This window comes from Anomaloglossus baeobatrachus, chromosome 7 (assembly GCF_048569485.1).
Source record: "Anomaloglossus baeobatrachus isolate aAnoBae1 chromosome 7, aAnoBae1.hap1, whole genome shotgun sequence".
Lineage (NCBI taxonomy): Eukaryota > Metazoa > Chordata > Amphibia > Anura > Aromobatidae > Anomaloglossus > Anomaloglossus baeobatrachus.
The window spans coordinates 105845582-105865444 of record NC_134359.1 but is presented as its reverse complement, the minus strand read 5'-3'; the positions used below and the strand labels follow the sequence as shown (position 1 = coordinate 105865444).

The 19863-nt window shown below is 46.1% G+C and overlaps 1 protein-coding gene across 2 annotated transcripts in view; it reads right to left on the bottom strand.

Annotated features, from left to right (window-relative positions):
• The window catches only part of KANSL1L (KAT8 regulatory NSL complex subunit 1 like), a 110671-nt gene that overhangs the window by 78708 nt on the left and 12100 nt on the right, over nucleotides 1–19863 (bottom strand). For both annotated transcript variants that reach the window (XM_075317544.1, XM_075317545.1), the window contains exon 2: nucleotides 16330–17339. In XM_075317544.1, the coding sequence (XP_075173659.1) occupies nucleotides 16330–17306 (977 nt within the window). In that variant the 5' untranslated portion in view covers nucleotides 17307–17339. The remainder of the gene's footprint in view (nucleotides 1–16329; nucleotides 17340–19863) is intronic.

Here is a 19863-nt window from a genome sequence, read left to right as displayed (position 1 = left end):
CGTAGCGAACATTATCGCTACGCCGGCTTCACATGCACTCACCTGTCCTGCGACGTCGCTCTGGCCGGCGACCCGCCTCCTTCCTAAGGGGGCGGGTCGTGTGCCATCACACGCAGGCGGCCAATAGCAGCGGAGGGGTGGAGATGAGCAGAATGTAAACATCCCGCCCACCTTCTTCCTTCCGCATAGCCGGTGGAGGCAGGTAAGGAGATGTTCCTCGCTCCTGCCGCTTCACACACAGCGATGTGTGCTGCCGCAGAAACGAGGAACTACATCGTACCTGTCGCTGTATTGGCATTATAGAAATGTCGGACCCTACACCGTTGATACAATAATGACGCTTTTGCGCTCGTTAATCGTATCAAAAAGGATTTACACACTAAGATATCGACTGCGACGCCGGATGTGCGTCACTTTCGATTTGACCGCACAGACATCGCAGCTGTGATGTCGTAGTGTGCAAAGCCCGCCTTAGAGAGGTCTGATCACAGAGAGCACAATGCCTGGCACGCTTTCCATAATGCATTGGATTGCTGGAGGAAATGGGGAAGGAAAGTCCATGCAGATGTTGTTCATGGTGGGATTTCATCCCACGACCCCAAAGCTGCAAAGCAACCAAACTACTGCGCTGCTTATAAACAATCATACATGATAGTGTTATTTGAGCTCCATGAGCTATATGGTACATCATAATGGGGGAGCGCCACATGAAGGCCCTGGTTGAACTTTACAGACATTCTCCAGACTGAATTTCTCTGCAGTTTAGACAATTATTTTATTTATTAACTAAATGTCTACATTTTGGTGCCAATGGTTAACCCATTAATAACAGGATTCGGGGCCTCCTTCGAAGTTGTCCTCATTACTTGTAGGCCATATTATGTGAACACTGGGCCTTTCAGCGGCTTAGGCATGCAGGAGGTTGTTTGCTTTTGCTTTGCTAAGTGAACTTTGTTTAATAAACCGTGACTACATACAGGCAGCAACCTGCCACCCGTTAATTACGCGCAGCGCAGGCCACCTAGTAGTGGGCGAGTCCCTCAACAGCTAGACATGGAGTCATACAAGAAGATTTACACCACTGTGTGCTAAAGTCAGAGACACTGTCTCAAAACAAGAAAGATTCTGTCAGAGCTCATCAATCCGCTCTACAAGAAATTCAGGAGTTAACGTTTCCTGTAGACTTATAGTATGTCCAGAAGGAAAATCAGTACTGGCGGGTTGTCCTCGGCTGCTCCATCAGCAGGATTACATTATGCCAAGGGAAAGTGAACAGGTGGCGAGACTTGTAAACACGGCATTATCATTAGGGTGCTGCCAAAGGGGCAGACTCACACGGAGAGCGGAGTACTGAGCACATGATCACTACAATGAGAAATCACACCAGCCGCAGTCATGTCTACATCCTCCCTGCACAAATATCTACACAAATAGGCAGATTTACTAATATTTAGACAGTGTAAGCTTGGAGCAGATGGTCTACAAAGCCAACAAATGAGTTACCAAAGGCTCATGCTCGAGGATACATGTGGTGACCATTAGACACTTTTGCCCAACTTCACTCCACCTTTTTGTTGGCTTACTTCCCATTTTAGCATCAATATTTTTGCTCAAGTAGGCACACACTGTTGCATTTAAAGCCGTGTTGTTACACGCCTGTCATGAGTATCCTGGTCCATGCTTCCTTCCCCTGGGTCTGCTGCCTATGTTGGGCTCCACATTGGGTTTCGCAAGTTGCTCGGTGTGTACACTATTTCCCTAGACCTATTTAAAGCCCATACACACAAACACCTGTGTCTTTGGACTGTTTATAATAAGTTATATGGAAATAAAAAGTTACAGTACCAGAAAAAGCTGGGAGATTTCCGAAATCTCATGCTCACGATTGCCTTTTTTTCCTGACTGAAATGGAAAACTACTGCATTTTTGAAAGTAGCAGCATGCCAATTCTTTCGGCATTTTTGCAACGTCTTTTCACCAAACTAAAAGTGCAAAAAGGCTACCAATCTCAGCGTTTTTGCTGCTTTTATGGTTAATAAAACTAACAGTATTAAACATCTACTGTAAACAAATGACAGCAAATAAAATGAAACAAAACATGCTTTTTGGAATCAGATTTTTTACGGCCAAAAGAGTAAGTTTTAGCTGCAGAAAAAAAAAAACACAGGAAAAATGCAAAGTGTGAACATAGCCTAAAGGCCCTGTCACACACAGAGATAAATCTTTGGCAGATCTGTGGTTGCAGTGAAATCATGGACATATTTTTCCATTTGTACACAGCCACAAACCTGGCACTGATTGTCCACAATTTCACTGCAACCACAGATCTACCACAGATCTGACACAGATTTATCTCTGTGTGTAAGGCCTCTGCCACACTCACGTGAAAATCACGCACGTGCCGAGAGACACGCATTTCCCCTGCGTGTTGCGTGCAGGTAAGTACGTGTCTCTGGTACATGCGGGCGACGTGTGTTCTACGTGTGCTATCCACGATAGCACACGTAAAACCGGAAATTTACATACTCACGTGGTCCTTCCTGCTGTCCGCGCTGCTGTCCGTGGTGCTGATCCTCGGTCTCCAGCCCTCCCGTCTCCCCGCTGCTGCTGCCGCCAGGCAGTGAAGTGAATATTAAATTAGAATAATGAGCGGCGGTCGGCAGCAAGAGGCAGCAGCGGCAGAGACAGGAGGGCTGGAGAAGGTGAGTAAATGTTTTGGGTTTTTTTCACTGACACGTGTGTTTTCTCCGGCGCGTGTCACACGGGACCGCATCCACACTACACCCGTGTGGTACGGGTGCGGGCCGTAAGACACCGTGCTGCCGGAGAAAACACTGACATGTCAGAGTTTAGAAAAACGCACACACGTACAAACGCACACGGACACACGTTCCGTGTGGTTTTACGTGTGTGTGCCTGCTACAATAGGGTAGCATTTCTTAACGTGTCTCCGTGCCGCCGGTATGTGCAAAAAATTACAAACACGTGCCGGCGGCACGGATGTGTGTCGCAGGCCTAAAGTGGCCTTAAGGCTATGTGCGCACACTGCATCATTTTTTGCCCACAAAGATGCAGCGTTTTTATCTTTGTGGTGACTACACAGAGCGTTTTTTTGCCTAAAAAAGCAAAAAAACGCAGGAGTCCTCCACCTGTCAGGCCTCTACTGAAGTGAGCCGTGAGATTAGCACTGACGTCACTCAGGTGATGTGCGGTGACACCGCAAATCACATGAGTGACGTCACCGCTGATCTCACGGCTCACTTCAGCCGTGGCCTTATATGCGGTCATAAGTGGAGGACTCCAGCTGTCACTGCACATCACCTGACTGTCACGTGATGTGCGATGATTGCTGGAGTCCTCCACCTGTTACCGCAAATCCGGCCGCGACTGAAGTGAGCACGAAATCAGCGGTGACTTCAGTCAGGTGATGTATCGTGACAACTGAAGTCACCACTGACCCCGCTGTGATACCAATGTGATATACACCGAACTCGCTTAATGTTAGGGGATACCTTCCAGGACATTGAAGTGTACGCACTGCTCCTGTGATGCAAGATGCCATGATGTTGATTCCTTTATCATTAACTCGAGTTCCCTCCGATGTGAAAGGATTGCTACAACAAACGGTAATGTTGATGCATATTTCTGTTATTGTATAAGTTTCTATGACTATAGTTCTTATGCCTATGTACCATTGATTATATTCATGTGCTATTAAAATAAATAGTATCTTGCTATAAAGAATATTAGTATTCGTGCCTGATTAGGATATCAGTGAGCGCTTCGTAAGTACGGGCTTTCAGCCCCCTTTTTAGTAGAATTTAGCAAGACACCCGCGCAGCTCACTTCACTTGCGCCGTGACCCTCACAGAGAGCTGTCATATTCTATGGCCGCTCGCTGTGATTGTCAGATGTAGCAGAGCTGGATGCATCGTGGGATCTCGTGTGGATTATGTCGGACCGGGAAGGGTGTTTTAGGGGTTAATAAAGTGGTGAGAGAGGGGGCTTTTTTGTGTTTTATTTCAAATAAACAAAATCACCCAAAAATCCTTTATTTACTTTCACTTACAGCTTAGTGATGAGGGGGTGTCTCATGGACGCCTGTCATCACTAAGCTAGGACTTAGTGGCAGCTATGGGCTGCCATTAACTTCTTATTACCCCGATTGCCACTGCATCAGGGTAATCGGGATGAGCCGGGTAGGGTCCTGGGACTGTCGCATCTAATAGATGCGACAACTCCAGGCGGCTGCTGGTTGATATTTTGAGGCTGGGGGGCTCCCCATCCTGAGAATACCAGCTGTGTGGCTTTACCTTGGCTGGCATCAAAATTTGGGGGGGACCGCACGCGTTTTTTTTTAAAATTATTTATTCATTTATTTTACTGCATGATATAGACCCGCCCACTGGCGTCTGTGATTGGTTGCAGTGAGACAGCTGTCACTCAGTGTGGGGGCGCGTCTGCCTGCAACCAATCACAGCCACCGGTGTGCAGGGAAGGCTTGAGCCTAAAGAGCGGCCGGCTCTGGAAGATGAAAGAGCTGCCGCGGCAGTAGTGTGGCAGCCAACTAGTGATCGGTGAGTATGAAGCGCTTGCTACTACCCCTTTGCGCCCTATTCTGTTCCCCATAAACTTTATTCGGGGAGCAGTATCTGGCCAAATACCAGCGATCAATCCCCGCTGACCCGGAGTCTAGTCAGAAAAACGAACCAAAACGCATGTAAAACATCAACTTGAGTTTTTCATTGCAGTTTTCCACACCTCATTGAATTCAAGGGGTGAATAACGTAGTGGAAAAAGCGAAAAGAATTGACATGCTGCATCTTTGTGGTCACCACAAAGACACAGCCAAAAAAAACCTGCAATGTGCGGAGAGCAAAAATAAAATCTCAGACTTTGCTGGGGAAGGAAATTCATGCAGTTTTGAGACCAAAACTGCACCCAAAAAAATGTGCAAAAAATGCAACGTGAGCATATAACCTAAGGCTAGGGTCAGCTGCTGGCCTCCGATTTGCCGGTGGCTTATCATTGCAGTAGCTGTATAGAGAGCTCGCATCTGCGCAGCGCCCGGAAATCAGTCATCTGATATAAAGCGCTGACTTCGCAGGACCCCAGCACAGGCAGCGATCAACACTGGAGCTGCGAGAAGCATCAGGGGCCACATGGGGCCTATGGGCAGCGTCTTTGAAACCACTGCACTACGAAATGTGTGGGAGGGTGCGGGGGAAGGGGAAGCGGGGACTCCAATGCATTGTACCTAACCAGCAGGACGGCAACATGACGTCGGCTGTGATGCCCGTTTACAAGGCCCTGTACCCTGTTGATGTAATATCACAGGAAGTAGCAAAAGCCCAGAAGGAGCAGTCACATGACCACTCTGAGCCGGGGAGAGGGGCTGACAGCAAGGCAGGTAGGTAGTTACTATCAACTTACCTGCCCCAATGTAGCCCAATAGTGAAATCACAAGAAAGGCAAAATAAGCTAACCCTTTAAGTCATGCCCATCCGAGCATCCAACTGCTCTTAAGGAGTCCTGAGCACCTGATCATGGTAGTGCTCGCTCATTACTAGTTGTGAGTTTTGCCTTTTTCTAACTTAACTTCCAATCTTGGCACCAACCATTTATCCTCCATCCGGCAGACCTCTGCTCCAGTCATTCTTAATGGAACCAACTAAAATATCCAAGCGCAGTATTCAGCCATCTGCGTCACTCCCTTAATGCATAGGAGGTGCAAAACATCAACTTCTGCTCCATTCAGGAGGGGCTTCATAGAGCCACACTCTCAGCATCATTGGGGTGTGGACACCCAGTGATCAAAACATTATCCTCATATAATAATATTGGCCATTATCCTCATATAAATAATAGGTCAAAGCCTCATTCAGATGTCCGGTTTTCACATAAATGTTCTAAAAAAAAAATATATATATATATATATATATATATACACACACACACACACACACATATATATATTAGGTACTGCTTGAAAAAAGTTACTTGTGACTGAAACGTCGTGCTGTATCATATGGGCCATTAAATAGGCTTTTCCATTCAAGATTGAAGCTGTGCGCTGCCTTCATTTTTTTGCTGCTCATTGAAATCGAGTGAGACTGATTGGAAGGACTTTGCACCACAACAGGTTAAGTGCTGCTCCTGTTTTTTGCATATATATATGCATATATTATATATATATTATATGGGCAGCACGGTGGTTCAGTGGTTAGCACTGCAGTCTTGCAGTGCTGGGGTCCTGGATTCAAATCCCACCAAGGACAACATCTGCAAGGAGTTTGTATGTTCTCATGGGTTTCCTCTGGGTTCTCCACACTCCAAAGACATACTGATAGGGAATTTAGATTGTGAGCCCCAATGGGGACAGTGTTGCTGATGTAAAGCACTGCAGAATATGTTGGTGGTATATACCAATAAATATTATTATTACAAGGTTGTTCACATCTCCATGTTTTGGTGAGCCGAGGGTCCACATAAACAACAGAGATATGTCCGCTTTTGATCTGACCATGGATTAAACTCGCCATGTCAAATTAATGGGTTTAAAGAAGAAAAGCAATAGCCAATAAGTGCTGTCCAATTTTTACTGTTTAATGGTTAGCAGATTGAAATTTATTTTTTCTTACATAAGTGAAAAAATGAGAGGGCACACTGATGAAAAACATGGACATGTGGACCAAAGATCAATGGAATCGGCACACTGCTGAAAAACTAACCATTTTCTCTTATATGAAATGTTTTTTGTGCCATTCTATTTTGTCTATTCAGTAGGTTGAGTGGTAATTTTTCTACACATGAAATTGAGCAGGTTAGCATACGGTCACTTATGGAGTTCCTTTGTCTACATTTTTAATGTCACTTGGACCTTTTAACTTTAAACAATAAAGATTTATAAGCACATCTCAATAAATTAGAATATCAAAAAAATTAATTTCAGTAATTCAATACAAAAAGGGAAAAGCACATATTATATAGAATCATTGCACACAGAGGGACCTATTTCAAGTGTTTATTTCTGTTAATTTGATGAATATGGCTTACAGCCAATAAAAACACAAAAGTTATGGTCTCAGAAAATTAGAATAATTACCACAAAACACCTGTAAAGGCTTCCTAAGTGATTAAAATGGTCCCTTAGTCTGGTTCAGTAGGCTACACAATCATGGGGAACACTACTGACTTGACAGATGTCCAGAAGGCAGTCATTGACACACTCCACAAGAAGGGTAAGCCACAAAAGGTAATTGCTAAAGAAGCTGGCTGTTCACAGAGCACTGTATCCAAGCAAATTAAGCATATTAATGGAAAGTTGAGTGGAAGGAAAAAGTGTGGTTGAAAAAAGGTGCACAAGCAACCAGGATAACCGGATCCTTGATAGGATAGTTAAGAAAAGGCTGTTCAAAAATTTGGGAGAGATTCCCGAGGAGTGGCCTACTGCTGGAGTCAGTGCTTCAAGAGCCACTACACACAGATGTATCCAGGACATGGGCTACAAATGTCGCATTCCCTGTGTCAAGCCACTCATGACCAATAGACAACGCCAGAAGCGTCTTACCTGGGCCAAGAATAAAAAAAACTGGACTGTTGCTCAGTGATCCAAGATGTTGTTTTCAGATTAACGTTTGCATTTCATTTGGAAAACGCGGTCCCAGAGTCTGGAGGAAGAGTGGAGAGGCCACAATCCAAGCTGCTTGAGGTCTAGTGTGAAGTTTCCACAATCAGTGATGGTTTGGGGAGCCATGTCATCTGCTGGTGTAGGTCCACTGTGTATTATCAAGACCAAAGTCAGCCCAGTCATCTACCGGGAAATTTTATAGCACTTCATGCTTCCCTTTGCTGACAAGCTATTTTGGAGATGGAAATTTCATTTTCCAGCAGGTCTTGGCACCTGTCCACACTGCCAAAAGTACCAATACCTGGTTTAATAACTTAATAACCACAGTATCACTGTGCTTGATTGGCCAGCAAACTTACCTGACCTAAACCCCATAGAGAATTTATGAGATATTGTCAAGAGGAAGATAAGAGACACCAGACCCAACAATGCAGATGAGCTGCAGGCTGCTATCAAAGCAACCTGGGCTTCCATAACACCTCAGCAGTGCCACAGGCTGATCGTCTCCATGCAACGCTGCATTGATGCAGTAATTCATGCAAAAAGAGCCCCAACCACGTATTGTGGCATTTAATGTACAGACTTTTCAGTAGACGCCAACATTTTTGAGATTAAAATCATTTTTTCAGTTAGTTTTATATAATATTCTAATTTTCTGAGATAATGACTTTTGGGTTTTCATTGGCTGTAAGCCATAATCATTAACATTAATTAGAAATAAACACTTGAAATAGATCCCTCTGTGTGTAATGACTCAACATAATATATACGTTTCGAAGAGCTTTCTACCCATAAGCATACAGAAGAGCCTTCTACCCATAAGCATACAGAAGAGCCTTCTACCCATAAACATACAGAAGAGCCTTCTACCCATAAACATACAGAAGAGCCTTCTACCCATATTCATACAGAAGAGCCTTCTACCCATATCCATACAGAAGAGCCTTCTACCCATATCCATGCAGAAGAGCCTTCTACCCATATCCATACTGAAGAGCCTTCTACCCATATTCATACAGAAGAGCCTTCTACCCATATCCATACAGAAGAGCCTTCTACCCATATCCATGCAGAAGAGCCTTCTACCCATATCCATACTGAAGAGCCTTCTACCCATATCCATACTGAAGAGCCTTCTACCCATATCCATACAGAAGAGCCTTCTACCCATATCCATGCAGAAGAGCCTTTTACTCATATCCATACAGAAGAGCCTTCTACTCATATCCATACAGAAGAGCCTTCTACCCATATCCATACAGAAGAGCCTTCTACCCATATCCATACAGAAGAGCCTTCTACCCATATCCATACAGAAGAGCCTTCTACCCATATCCATACAGAAGAGCCTTCTACCCATATCCATACAGAAGAGCCTTCCACCCATATCCATACAGAAAAGCCTTCTACCCATATCCATACAGAAGAGCCTTCTACCCATATCCATACAGAAGAGCCTTCTACCCATATCCATACAGAAGAGCCTTCTACCCATATCCATACAGAAGAGCCTTCTACCCATATCCATACAGAAGAGCCTTCTATCCATATCCATACAGAAGAGCCTTCTACCCATATCCATACAGAAGAGCCTTCTACCCATATCCATACAGAAGAGCCTTCTACCCATATTCATACAGAAGAGCCTTCTACCCATATCCATACAGAAGAGCCTTCTACCCATATCCATACAGAAGAGCCTTCTACCCATATCCATACAGAAGAGCCTTCTACCCATATCCATACAGAAGAGCCTTCTACCCATATCCATACAGAAGAGCCTTCTACCCATATCCATACAGAAGAGCCTTCTACTCATATCCATACAGAAGAGCCTTCTACCCATATTCATACAGAAGAGCCTTCTACCCATATCCATACAGAAGAGCCTTCTACCCATATCCATACAGAAGAGCCTTCTACCCATATCCATACAGAAGAGCCTTCTACCCATATCCATACAGAAGAGCCTTCTACCCATATCCATACAGAAGAGCCTTCTACCCATATCCATACAGAAGAGCCTTCTACCAATATCAACTGATCATTGTCATGGCTCTTTTGCAGCTTCCATACTGTTTTTGCTTAGGATTTGTGTCACACTTTCTCCATTTTCCCATGTCTAGGGCATATATCATTGTTTCAATATAAACGGCATGACAAAACCTCATAACTAATCAATGTTTCACAGAAAGTGATGGCTCAATTACATCAGACCTTGGCTAAAGGACACAGATTTGGAAATGCTATTCACATGTGAAATGGACAATTAAAATGTAAATATAATGGGATACCACATGTACCAAATTGTACATAATGTGTTTTGGTAAATTGTCCCTTTATAAAAATAAAAAAAAAAAAAAATCAATATTTAAAATGCGCAATAGTAAAGTTATGACGCCTCAGTCAGGAAAAAAAAGCCAGAACACACTAGCCATAAACGGAGCATGAATTATTGCAGTATTTATAGAATGATGGTTTTATCTTTTTTAATTACGTCAGGCCTTGGGGCAATTGCAGTTTAAACTGGAACACCCCTTTAAAGAGAATATTCAGAAATGAAAAAGAAAAAAAAAAATATGATTTTTTTTTTCCCCCACAGAACAGTACCACATCTATTTCTGGGCTAATATTGCTTTTTTAGTCCCATTCATTTGAATAACCCTAAGGCTGTGGTCAGGCAGCTGTGGATTCGTTCATGTGAAATAATTGGGCTGATTATACAGATGACACTCTGATGCAAGTTTGATCGGAGTGTCATCTTACTGTGATCGGATTCTGATGCATGAGCACATTGTCAGCACAAGACGGAGAACAAAGGTTCTCCATTCTATGAGTCTGCTGGAATTGGTGCATGATCTGAGCGCAGTACGATGCTTTCCATGCACCCTTTAGGCCGCTTTACACACTACGACATCGCTCAAGCGATCTCGTTGGGGTCACGGAATTTGTGACGCACATCCGGTCGCTGTAGCGATGTCGTTGTGTGTGACACCTATGAGCGATTTTGAATCGTCGCAAAAACATTCAAAATCGCTAATCGGTGACATGACCCCCTATTCCCAATTATCGCTGCTGCTGCAGGTATGATGTAGTTAGTTGTTCCTGCGGCAGCACACATCGCTACGTGTGACACCGCAGGAACGAGGAACCTCACCCTACCTGCGGGTGCCCGCAATGAGGAAGGAAGGAGGTGGGCGGGATGTTACGTCCCGCTCATCTCCACCCCTCCGCTTCTATTGGGCGGCCGCTTAGTGACGTCGCTGTGACGCCGAATTAACCGCCCCCTTAGAAAGGAGGCGATACGCCGGTCACAGCGATGTCGCTAGGCAGGTAAGTAGTGTGACGGGTCTGAGCAATGTTGTGTGCCACAGGCAGCGATTTGCCCGTGTCGCACAACCGATGGGGGTGGGTACGCACACTAGTGATATCGGTAACGATATCGCAGCGTGTAAAGCGGCCTTTAGACTGGACCAGGTCTGTCCGATTTGCGCTCCCACTCGCACCATGCTGCACTTTTTCTCTCATGAGGAACTGGCATAAGAAAAGAAGCGCTGATGGTACTGCTTCATAGTATAGTCCGTGTTATACACTCATGTGAGTGAGCCATAAGGAACAGACATGGGGTTTTATCTGGAAAACAAAAATCAGAACAGTTTTTCTAATTCTAGATAAAAAAAAAAAAATGCAATCCGGCCAATACAACAAAAACACAAACATGTTTTACTGCTTTCATAAGGCTCTAAGTGCATAGACTTACCAATTTGCTATGAAACAGCCAGGTTCTCGAGACAGAAACAGTTTATTAACGTCTCTGCCTTCCTTACAGCTGTACACACTGTTGTTTCCTACTGAGGTCATAGTGATGTAGCGGTGCTTTACAGTGCAGTCTGGAGACTATATCCCCCAGTAACTGCACCATAGTCAGCCCCAGCTATAAGGAAAATCAGCTATAAAAACTGTAATGTTTAACTGTCTCATTAAAGTCTCTATTGACCATATGGGTGAAAAAGGGTTATAAAAATAAACAAAATAAATATGTACAAAAATTAAATAAAAAGAAGGAAAAAAAAACAACCCCACGAGTACAAGCTATCAGCTACAGTCCCACTCCGATTAAATAAAAGTCATACATACCATGCATAAAAATGAACACTAAATTTGTATCTTAGTGGCACTCAGTTATTAAAAAAAAATGTAAAAAACAGTCACTTATTTGGTTTTTGACTGATTTTTACAAAATAATGGTCAAATAATAAAGCATTTCAAAAGGCCCCTATGTACTAATGAAGCATAGCTATGGTGGTTAACAGGGAAAATTACAAGACTTGCACTGGTTATACAGATAATTTTCCAAAGCCAACATGACAAAGAGTCTACAATATAATTCCCATAACTTCTTTTCTTTGTTCCATTAATTTCCTTGTTCCGGATTTAAAGTGTTAGTTATTCCAAACTTTGATACTTATTTATTTAAAATAGTCATAAATATTGGATACAAGCAGGTCCCAGAGGTAGGACCCCCACGATCTGCAGAACATGGTTTCTCGTGTAGCTTAGTGATGGGGCCACTGTGACCGTGATTGCATGGCTGTATTATCTTACTTTTATATGATTTCCAGCCTGGAGGTACTGCATATATCATATTATTAGGACTTTCATGGGGTTATTAGGTTTTTAAAATGGATGGCGTATGATTAGGATACATCATCAAGGTTAAATTGGGGTCCATCCAACTCTAGGCGCCCTCACCTATCAAATACAGAAAATCCATCAATCCAATAAGTTACCGTATTTTTTGGACTATAAGACACTTTTTTTCCCGAAAAGTTTTGGGGAAAGTGGGGGGGTTCATCTTATAGTCTGATGACTGCGGGGAAGGGGGGTGCAGTGGTTTTGGAGCGGGTCATCAGAGGCAGGAGCAGGCTGTAGCAGCGCCTACTGTGACCACGAGGGCCCGCTCATTAGCCTCATTTGATATTGTACTGCATCCCAACACCCATCATCTCTCAGGGCTGAAGACGGCGCTGACAGGTGGGTGATATACGGGCGGGGGGTGCACGCATACTAAACAGCCGGCCCGTGTGATCATCCCTGGCTCCAACAGCCTCGAGTGAACATGTCAGGCTGTATTCACTGCCCCCCGCATATCATCATCAGCGCAGAGGGCAGTGAATAAGTATACTCACCGTTCCCCATAGCATCGCGATGACCTCCTGTCTGCCTGCCCGCTGATGTGTTCTGAGAGCGGTGCTCAGAGCGATGATATCATCGCTGTGCGCACGGCTCCACACAGGTCAGCGGTGCTGCTGCTGGCACAGACAGGAAGACAAGCAATGCTGCGTTGAGTAAGGAAAGGTGAGTATAAACGTTTATGTTTTTACTAGAAGGTGGCCCGATTCTACGCATCGGGTATTCTAGAATTTACGTATTGTGTAGTTAATGTATGATTTTTGTTTATAATTATATATATATATATATATATTATATATATATATATATATATATATATATATTGTTGTGTGTAGTTACCAAGTGTTTGTGTAGGGGCTGTACATGTTCTGGGTGTTGTCTGGGTGTGGCGGGGGGTGAGAGCGGTTGTTTGTGTGTTGCGTTGTGTGTCGTTATTTGTGGAGCGCTGTGTGTCTGTATCGTTGTGTATGTGTGTTGTGTGGTTTGTGTGGGTGTGTGTGTGTTTTGGGGGGAGGTATGTTTTGTGCAATGTGTGTGTTGTGCGGTATGTGCGTATATTTGTGTGTGCCGCGGTGTTTGTGTGTTGGGTGTTGTGTGTCTGCGGCGTTGTCTGTGTGTGTGTGGGTGTCTGTGTAGGGCGGTGTTTGTGGTTCCCAGTGTGTGTGTGGTGTGTTGTGCAGTGCGTGTGTGGCAGTGTGTGTGTGTGTTTTGGGGGGAGGTGTGCACCCCCCATCGTGGTCCACCCCCCATCGTGCTCCATCCCCCATGCTGCGCACCCCCCATCGTGCTCCATCCCCACTCCCCATTGTGCTCCATCCTCCATGCTGCGCATTCCCCATCGTGCTCCATCCCCCATGCTGCGCATTCCCCATTGTGCTCCATCCCCCATGCTGCGCACTCCCTAACGTACTCCATTCCCCATGCTGCGCACTCCCCATCGTGCTCCATCCCCCATGCTGCGCACTCCCTAACGTACTCCATTCCCCATGCTGCGCACTCCCCATCGTGCTCCATCCCCCATGCTGCGCACTCCCCATCGTGCTCCATCCCCCATGCTGCGCACTCCCCATCGTGCTCCATCCCCCATGCTGCCACTCCCCATCGTGCTCCATCCCCCATGCTGCGCACTCCCCATCGTGCTCCATCCCCCATGCTGCGCACCCCCCCATCGTGCTCCATCCCCCATGCTGCGCACACCCCATCGTGCTCCATCCCCCATGCTGCGCACTCCCCATCGTGCTCCATCCCCCACCCCCATGCTGCGCACTCCCCATCGTGCTCCATCCCCCATGCTGCGCACTCCCCATCGTGCTCCATCCCCCATGCTGCGCACTCCCAAACGTGCTCCATCCCCCATGCTGCGCACTCCCAAACGTGCTCCATCCCCCATGCTGCGCACCCCCCATCGTGCTCCATCCCCCATGCTGCGCACCCCCATCATGCTCCACAGTCACACATCAGACAGTAAACACGCACACATCTGATCGCATACACTCACACACACACACCTCACTTCTCCCTGTGCCCACCGGTGGGCGGTCCCAGCAGCTGTGCTGCACGCCGTGCTCCTCTGCCGACACTCACAGATCCGATCGCATACACTCACACACACACACACACACACACACACTCACACACATCCGATCGCATACACACACACTGACGATATCGCACATACGCGCTGACACACTCACAACATCCGGAGATACCACATGCTTCCGGCCATGTGATACTCCGGCAGGTCCTGGAAGATCACTGCACAGTATCGCCGCCGAGAAGCAAGCGATATCACGGGATGTTGTGAGTATGTGGATGCGATCTGATGTGTGTGTGAGGTGTGTGTGAGTGTATGTGTGTGTTCCGCCGCTGCAGGACCTTGATGCGCTCACCTCGGGGCGAGAAGCCATTCCGTGTGGGGGGCGGAGCCTGGGCGAGCGGCCAATCCGTGCGGGGGGGCGGACCCGAGGCGAGGAGAGCGGCCAATCCGTGCGGGGGGAGGAGCCGAGGCGAGGCGAGCGGCCAATCCGTGCGGGGGGGGGCGGGGCCATGGCGAGCCCAGCGGCCAATCAGCTTTGTGTCACCGTAAGGACACAATTTTGGAGCAAGACAGACAGACAGACAGACAGACAGAATAAGGCAATTATATATATAGATGTGTGCCACAGAATCCTGGCCATATACCAGGATGAGGGCATATTCCAGGATGGGGGTATTTATCAGGATGGGAGACATATATACAAGGATGGGGATAATATACAAGGCAGGAGGATCATTACCAGGATGGGGTACCTTAGAAGAGAATTGGAGACATTACCCCCATAACAATGTCATCAGCAGATCCTCGCCCCATGACAGTGTCATGACCACATTTTTTGCTTAAAATTTTATTTTCCTCCTCTAAACCCAGGGTGCGTCTTATGGTCCGGTGCGTCTTATAGTCCAAAAAATACTGTACCTAGCATAAGTCCACGAGGGCACACTATAATAAGAGAGAATATGTAGTGGACCTCAAAATTGCATAACATATAGCTTTCTCAAGGGGGAAAGAGAGAAAGTAAGCACTTAGACACATGAAACGTGCGTTGGGTGCTTCCTTGTCAGTCCCCCTGTAGGTATACTTACTGAGCTGTATGTAATTATGCATTTAGAAACTTAATTATTCATACCTCTGTATCTACTTGTTGGATGTACTTGTGCTTTTTAATAATAGTGTAAAATTTTAATGTATTTGATTGCATTGTCCATGTGCATTTCCTCTGTTGATTTTATGTGGTTAGTGATGTGACCTAGGTGCACTCCTTTATAGGGGGTGGTGTCTCGTCTCCACATGTGGACCAGTCGAAGCCTAATTGTTAGGCGAAACGGCCGTCGTCCTTCACTAGGAGCCTGCACCTAGGTCTCCTCCTGCCTTTTATCCTGCACAGTTTTCAATAAAATGATTCCAGCACAGCGGTTGAGTGCGGTCTATTTTCTCTTTTTGGAGCTATCTAAACTTAATTATAATACTACTGGATCCGCCCAATGACGTCATAGATCAGCCCCTGAGTGTCACCATGGAGCCGCCCATCAGCATCACCACAGATATGCCCTGATGACATCATAGACCTGCCTACGATGGCGCCCAACGTGGGGCCAATAGACGATGACACCCACCAATTAGCTCATGGACTAACACATTGTTCAACCCACTGACCAATGAACACATCCGGGCATGCCCACTGTAGAGCCAACCATGCCCCTTTCCTAGGTTATATCAGGGCATGTTTCAGTTGTAATAAACTGTTCTGGGCCACCTCTGAAAGAGGAAAGATGAATATCCGACTATGTCTGATGTCATCTTTCAAGCAAGCACTCGATCCAACACCAATTAGATCAGTCAGTGGGCAACACGAGTGAAGCCTGGTTAAGTGTTCACCCTAACATCAGATCTCATATTGATGATCTATCCGAAGTATAGGCAATCAATTTTTACAAAAACTGGATAACCCTCTTGAATCTTCACTTACCAGTCTTGAGCATTTTTTGGCTTTTCATCCCAGTCCTCTTCTGAGCTACAATCTGTTACATCTGAGTCCAATTCTTGCTGAATACATCGTAAAGCCCCCACTGCTGGCACAGAAAACTTCGTAATGGCAGTGAGAGACCCCATAGGGGACCCATCCTTAATGTCAATGGAGGCACTTTGGGTCAGCCCTTTGACCACGTCGGGCGGTGTTTGTACTCCTGTACATGAGTAGGTAGTAGGGTTGTTGTGTGCGTTGAGCTTTTTAATCTTCCCCTTCACTAAGCCACTTATCTGTTGGCTACAATGATCCACCGTATATCTGGCCAATAGCAACTGCAAACGTTTCCTAGACCTTTGGGCACGACTTCGAAGTTCCTGCTGCCGATTCAGATATTTCACATGTAATACCTTTGCCTCAGCTGCCTTTTGTAATTCATTTTCCATAGGTGAAATGCACCTAAAATCTGGTAAAGTACAGTCATCAGCAAATGGGAAGGCAAGGCTTTCCCCATCTATTCGGCCACTCAGTCTATGAACCCCTTCATCCTCAGTCACAGATATATCCCATAGCTTGTTTACGTCCGCTAGAACTTTGCTGACAGTGCCCGGGAAAAGTTCTCTCTTAACTTTCCTTGCATGAGCATCATGCTTTGCTTGTAACCTCTGCCTGTATGACTCTTGCTCTGTCATCAATGGAAAGGTACTACTTTCCTGCCCATACATATCAGAACTTGTCAACAGAAAAAAGGTTTGGTAATGTGCAGAAGAAAGAGATTCCTCCAGCTGCAAGTCACTGAGGTCTTCCGGAAGGCAGAGTGCAGGATCACAATAGGCAACACTTGAGCTGCTGGCTTTGGAAGGAGTCTTGGAAGTATCCACGCAAACATTGAGATCTGCACTCAGGCTCTTTATACCGAGAGAAGGCGAGAAATGAAGGCCAGGTTCTTGTGGAACTGTGTCCGTAAGAGCCGGGGTCATCTTTCCTTGCTGGTGGAGTATCCTTTAGAATTTCTATAAAACCAGAAGAAGAACTTATCAGAAGATGACACTTAAAACCACCACACCAAAAGCTTGGTTCCCATCATTACCTTGTTCTAAATCCAAAACTATTCCACACAGTAATGTACCAGTGCATCCCCCATGCAGACATAGTTTATCATTAACAGCAGGGTTAGATACACATCACTGAAATGTTTCCTTCAAAGTCAGTGGGGTAACAAAAGTGTGACAACCAAACTGCTAAAAGGTAAGGTCACGGCTTCAGTGTCATATGAAACAGAACATCATTGTTAAGGGATTCTCCAGGATTAATAAATAACATCAGTACTAGAGGTCCTAAAGGATGAGAGTTCACATTCATTTGTACCTTGGCCATGATCTCAGCTGCAGCTACAGTGGTCCGTAAAGTCCATACGGCTGAAATCAGGGCACTGATCCAAACTACTCCATAGGTCAGAATCACACTTGCTAGTGCCTCGCGTGTAACTCGCGCGAGTCTCTCATGGTAGAACCCGGCATGGCCGCACACTCCCCTGACGAGGAACAACATCGTACCGTCGCTGCAGCGAAATTATGGGCGGCTTTGCACGTTGCAACATCGCACGTGCGATATCGGTGGGGTCAAATCGAAAGTGATGCACATCCGGCGTCACTTTCGACATCGTTGTGTGTAAATCCTAGATGATACAATTAACGAGCACAAAAGCGTCGTTATCGTATCATCGGTGCAGGCTCCGACTTTTTCAGAATTACGCTGCCGCGACAGGTACGATGCTGTTCCTCGTTCCTGCGGCAGCACACATTGCTGTATGTAAAGCCGCAGGAGCGAGGAACATCACCTTACCTGCCGCCGGCGGCTATACGGAAGGAAGGAGGTGGGCGGGATGTTTACATCCTGCTCATCTCCGCCCCTCCGCCGCTATTGGCCGCCTGCCGTGTGACGTCGCTATGACGCTGCACGACCCGTCCCCCTTAGGAAGGAGGCGGGTCGCCGGCCAGAGCGACGGTCGCAGGGCAGGTGAGTACATGTGAAGCTGGCATAGTGATAATTTTCGCTACTTCAGCTATCACAAGATATCGTACCTGAGACGGGGGCGGGGATTATCGCGTGCGACATTGCAGCATTGGCTTGCGATGTCGCAACGTGCAAAGCCCCCCTATGGAAAAGTCGGAGCCTGCACCGATGATACGATAACGACGCTTTTGCGCTCGTTAATCGTATCATCTAGAATTTACACACAACGATGTCGAAAGTGACGCCGGATGTGCGTCACTTTCGATTTGACCCCACCAACATCGCACGTGCGATGTTGTAACGTGCAAAGCCCACCTAAGACTATGTTCACACCACGTTTTTGTCCCATGTATAGTGTGTATGTGGGGAAATACAATGTAACCTATCCATAGGGATACATTGCTAGTTGGCGGCAACACAGCCACCTTTACGGTTTCTGTTTGGCAAGTATACATTAGTATACTGCAAAGTGAAATATATGGCATATGGTAGTACGCTACACTTTTCCAAACCTCGTGTTACTCACAGGATGGTGGAATGCTCTTGGGCACCGAAATTATCAAGATCCTCTGCTGGCAGCATCCATTATTATAGGGACCAATGACGTCACAGATATGACTGATGGTAGACTATTCCAGAGATGCTGCAGGCCGTGACACGTTTAGGCTATACAGGCTGCTCACATGCAGCCTGATGCTGTTGTCTTGAAGATTGGCTTCTGGGACACTTTGGAGAAATGGCCATACTGCTGGTTCCACGACTGATCCATTCTGTATATCAAGTGAAATTAAACATCATATACCATATCAAAGATATCAGTGTCTACACAGAAGGTGTTTGCCCCACATTGGGCTATGAGCTAGATGACCAACTACAGTTGATCCACTGACTTCACACAAATGGTCTCAGAACGTATTATGGTGCAGAGCAAGAAGACAATAGAGGCTGGAATGGAGGTAGGTCTGTCCTCTTCATCGATGAGTCCCAATATTGTCTTAGGGTACTTTCACACTTGCGTTCTTTGGCAGCCGTCGCAATCCGCCGCTTTGGGACACTGCGCAATCTGTTAACAGATGTGCGCTGTTTCCCATTGACTTATATTGATGACGCATTGCGACGGATGGCCTTGCGTTGTATTCGCCGGCTGACGCTGTGAGGAAAGAACGCAGCATGTAGCGTTTTTCTGCGCTTCCCAGAGTGTCAAAAAAAACCAGCAATGTGCTGTATTCCGTCGGCGTCCGTCATTTTTATAATGGAAGCCTATGGTGGAGGAATCCGTCATTTGATGGATTCCTGTGACGGATCAGTCTTTACACACCTGCGCATGCTCAGTTGAGTAAATTGCTGAAAAAAAGGTACAACGGATTCTGTTTTGCAGGATCCTTCGCAACAGTTGTGCCACTATATGCAACGCATCCATTACATCCGTCACACAACGCAACGCGATGGATGCCGCACAACGCAAGTGTGAATCTAGCCTAAAGGCCGCTTTACACACTGCGATATCGGTACAGATATCGC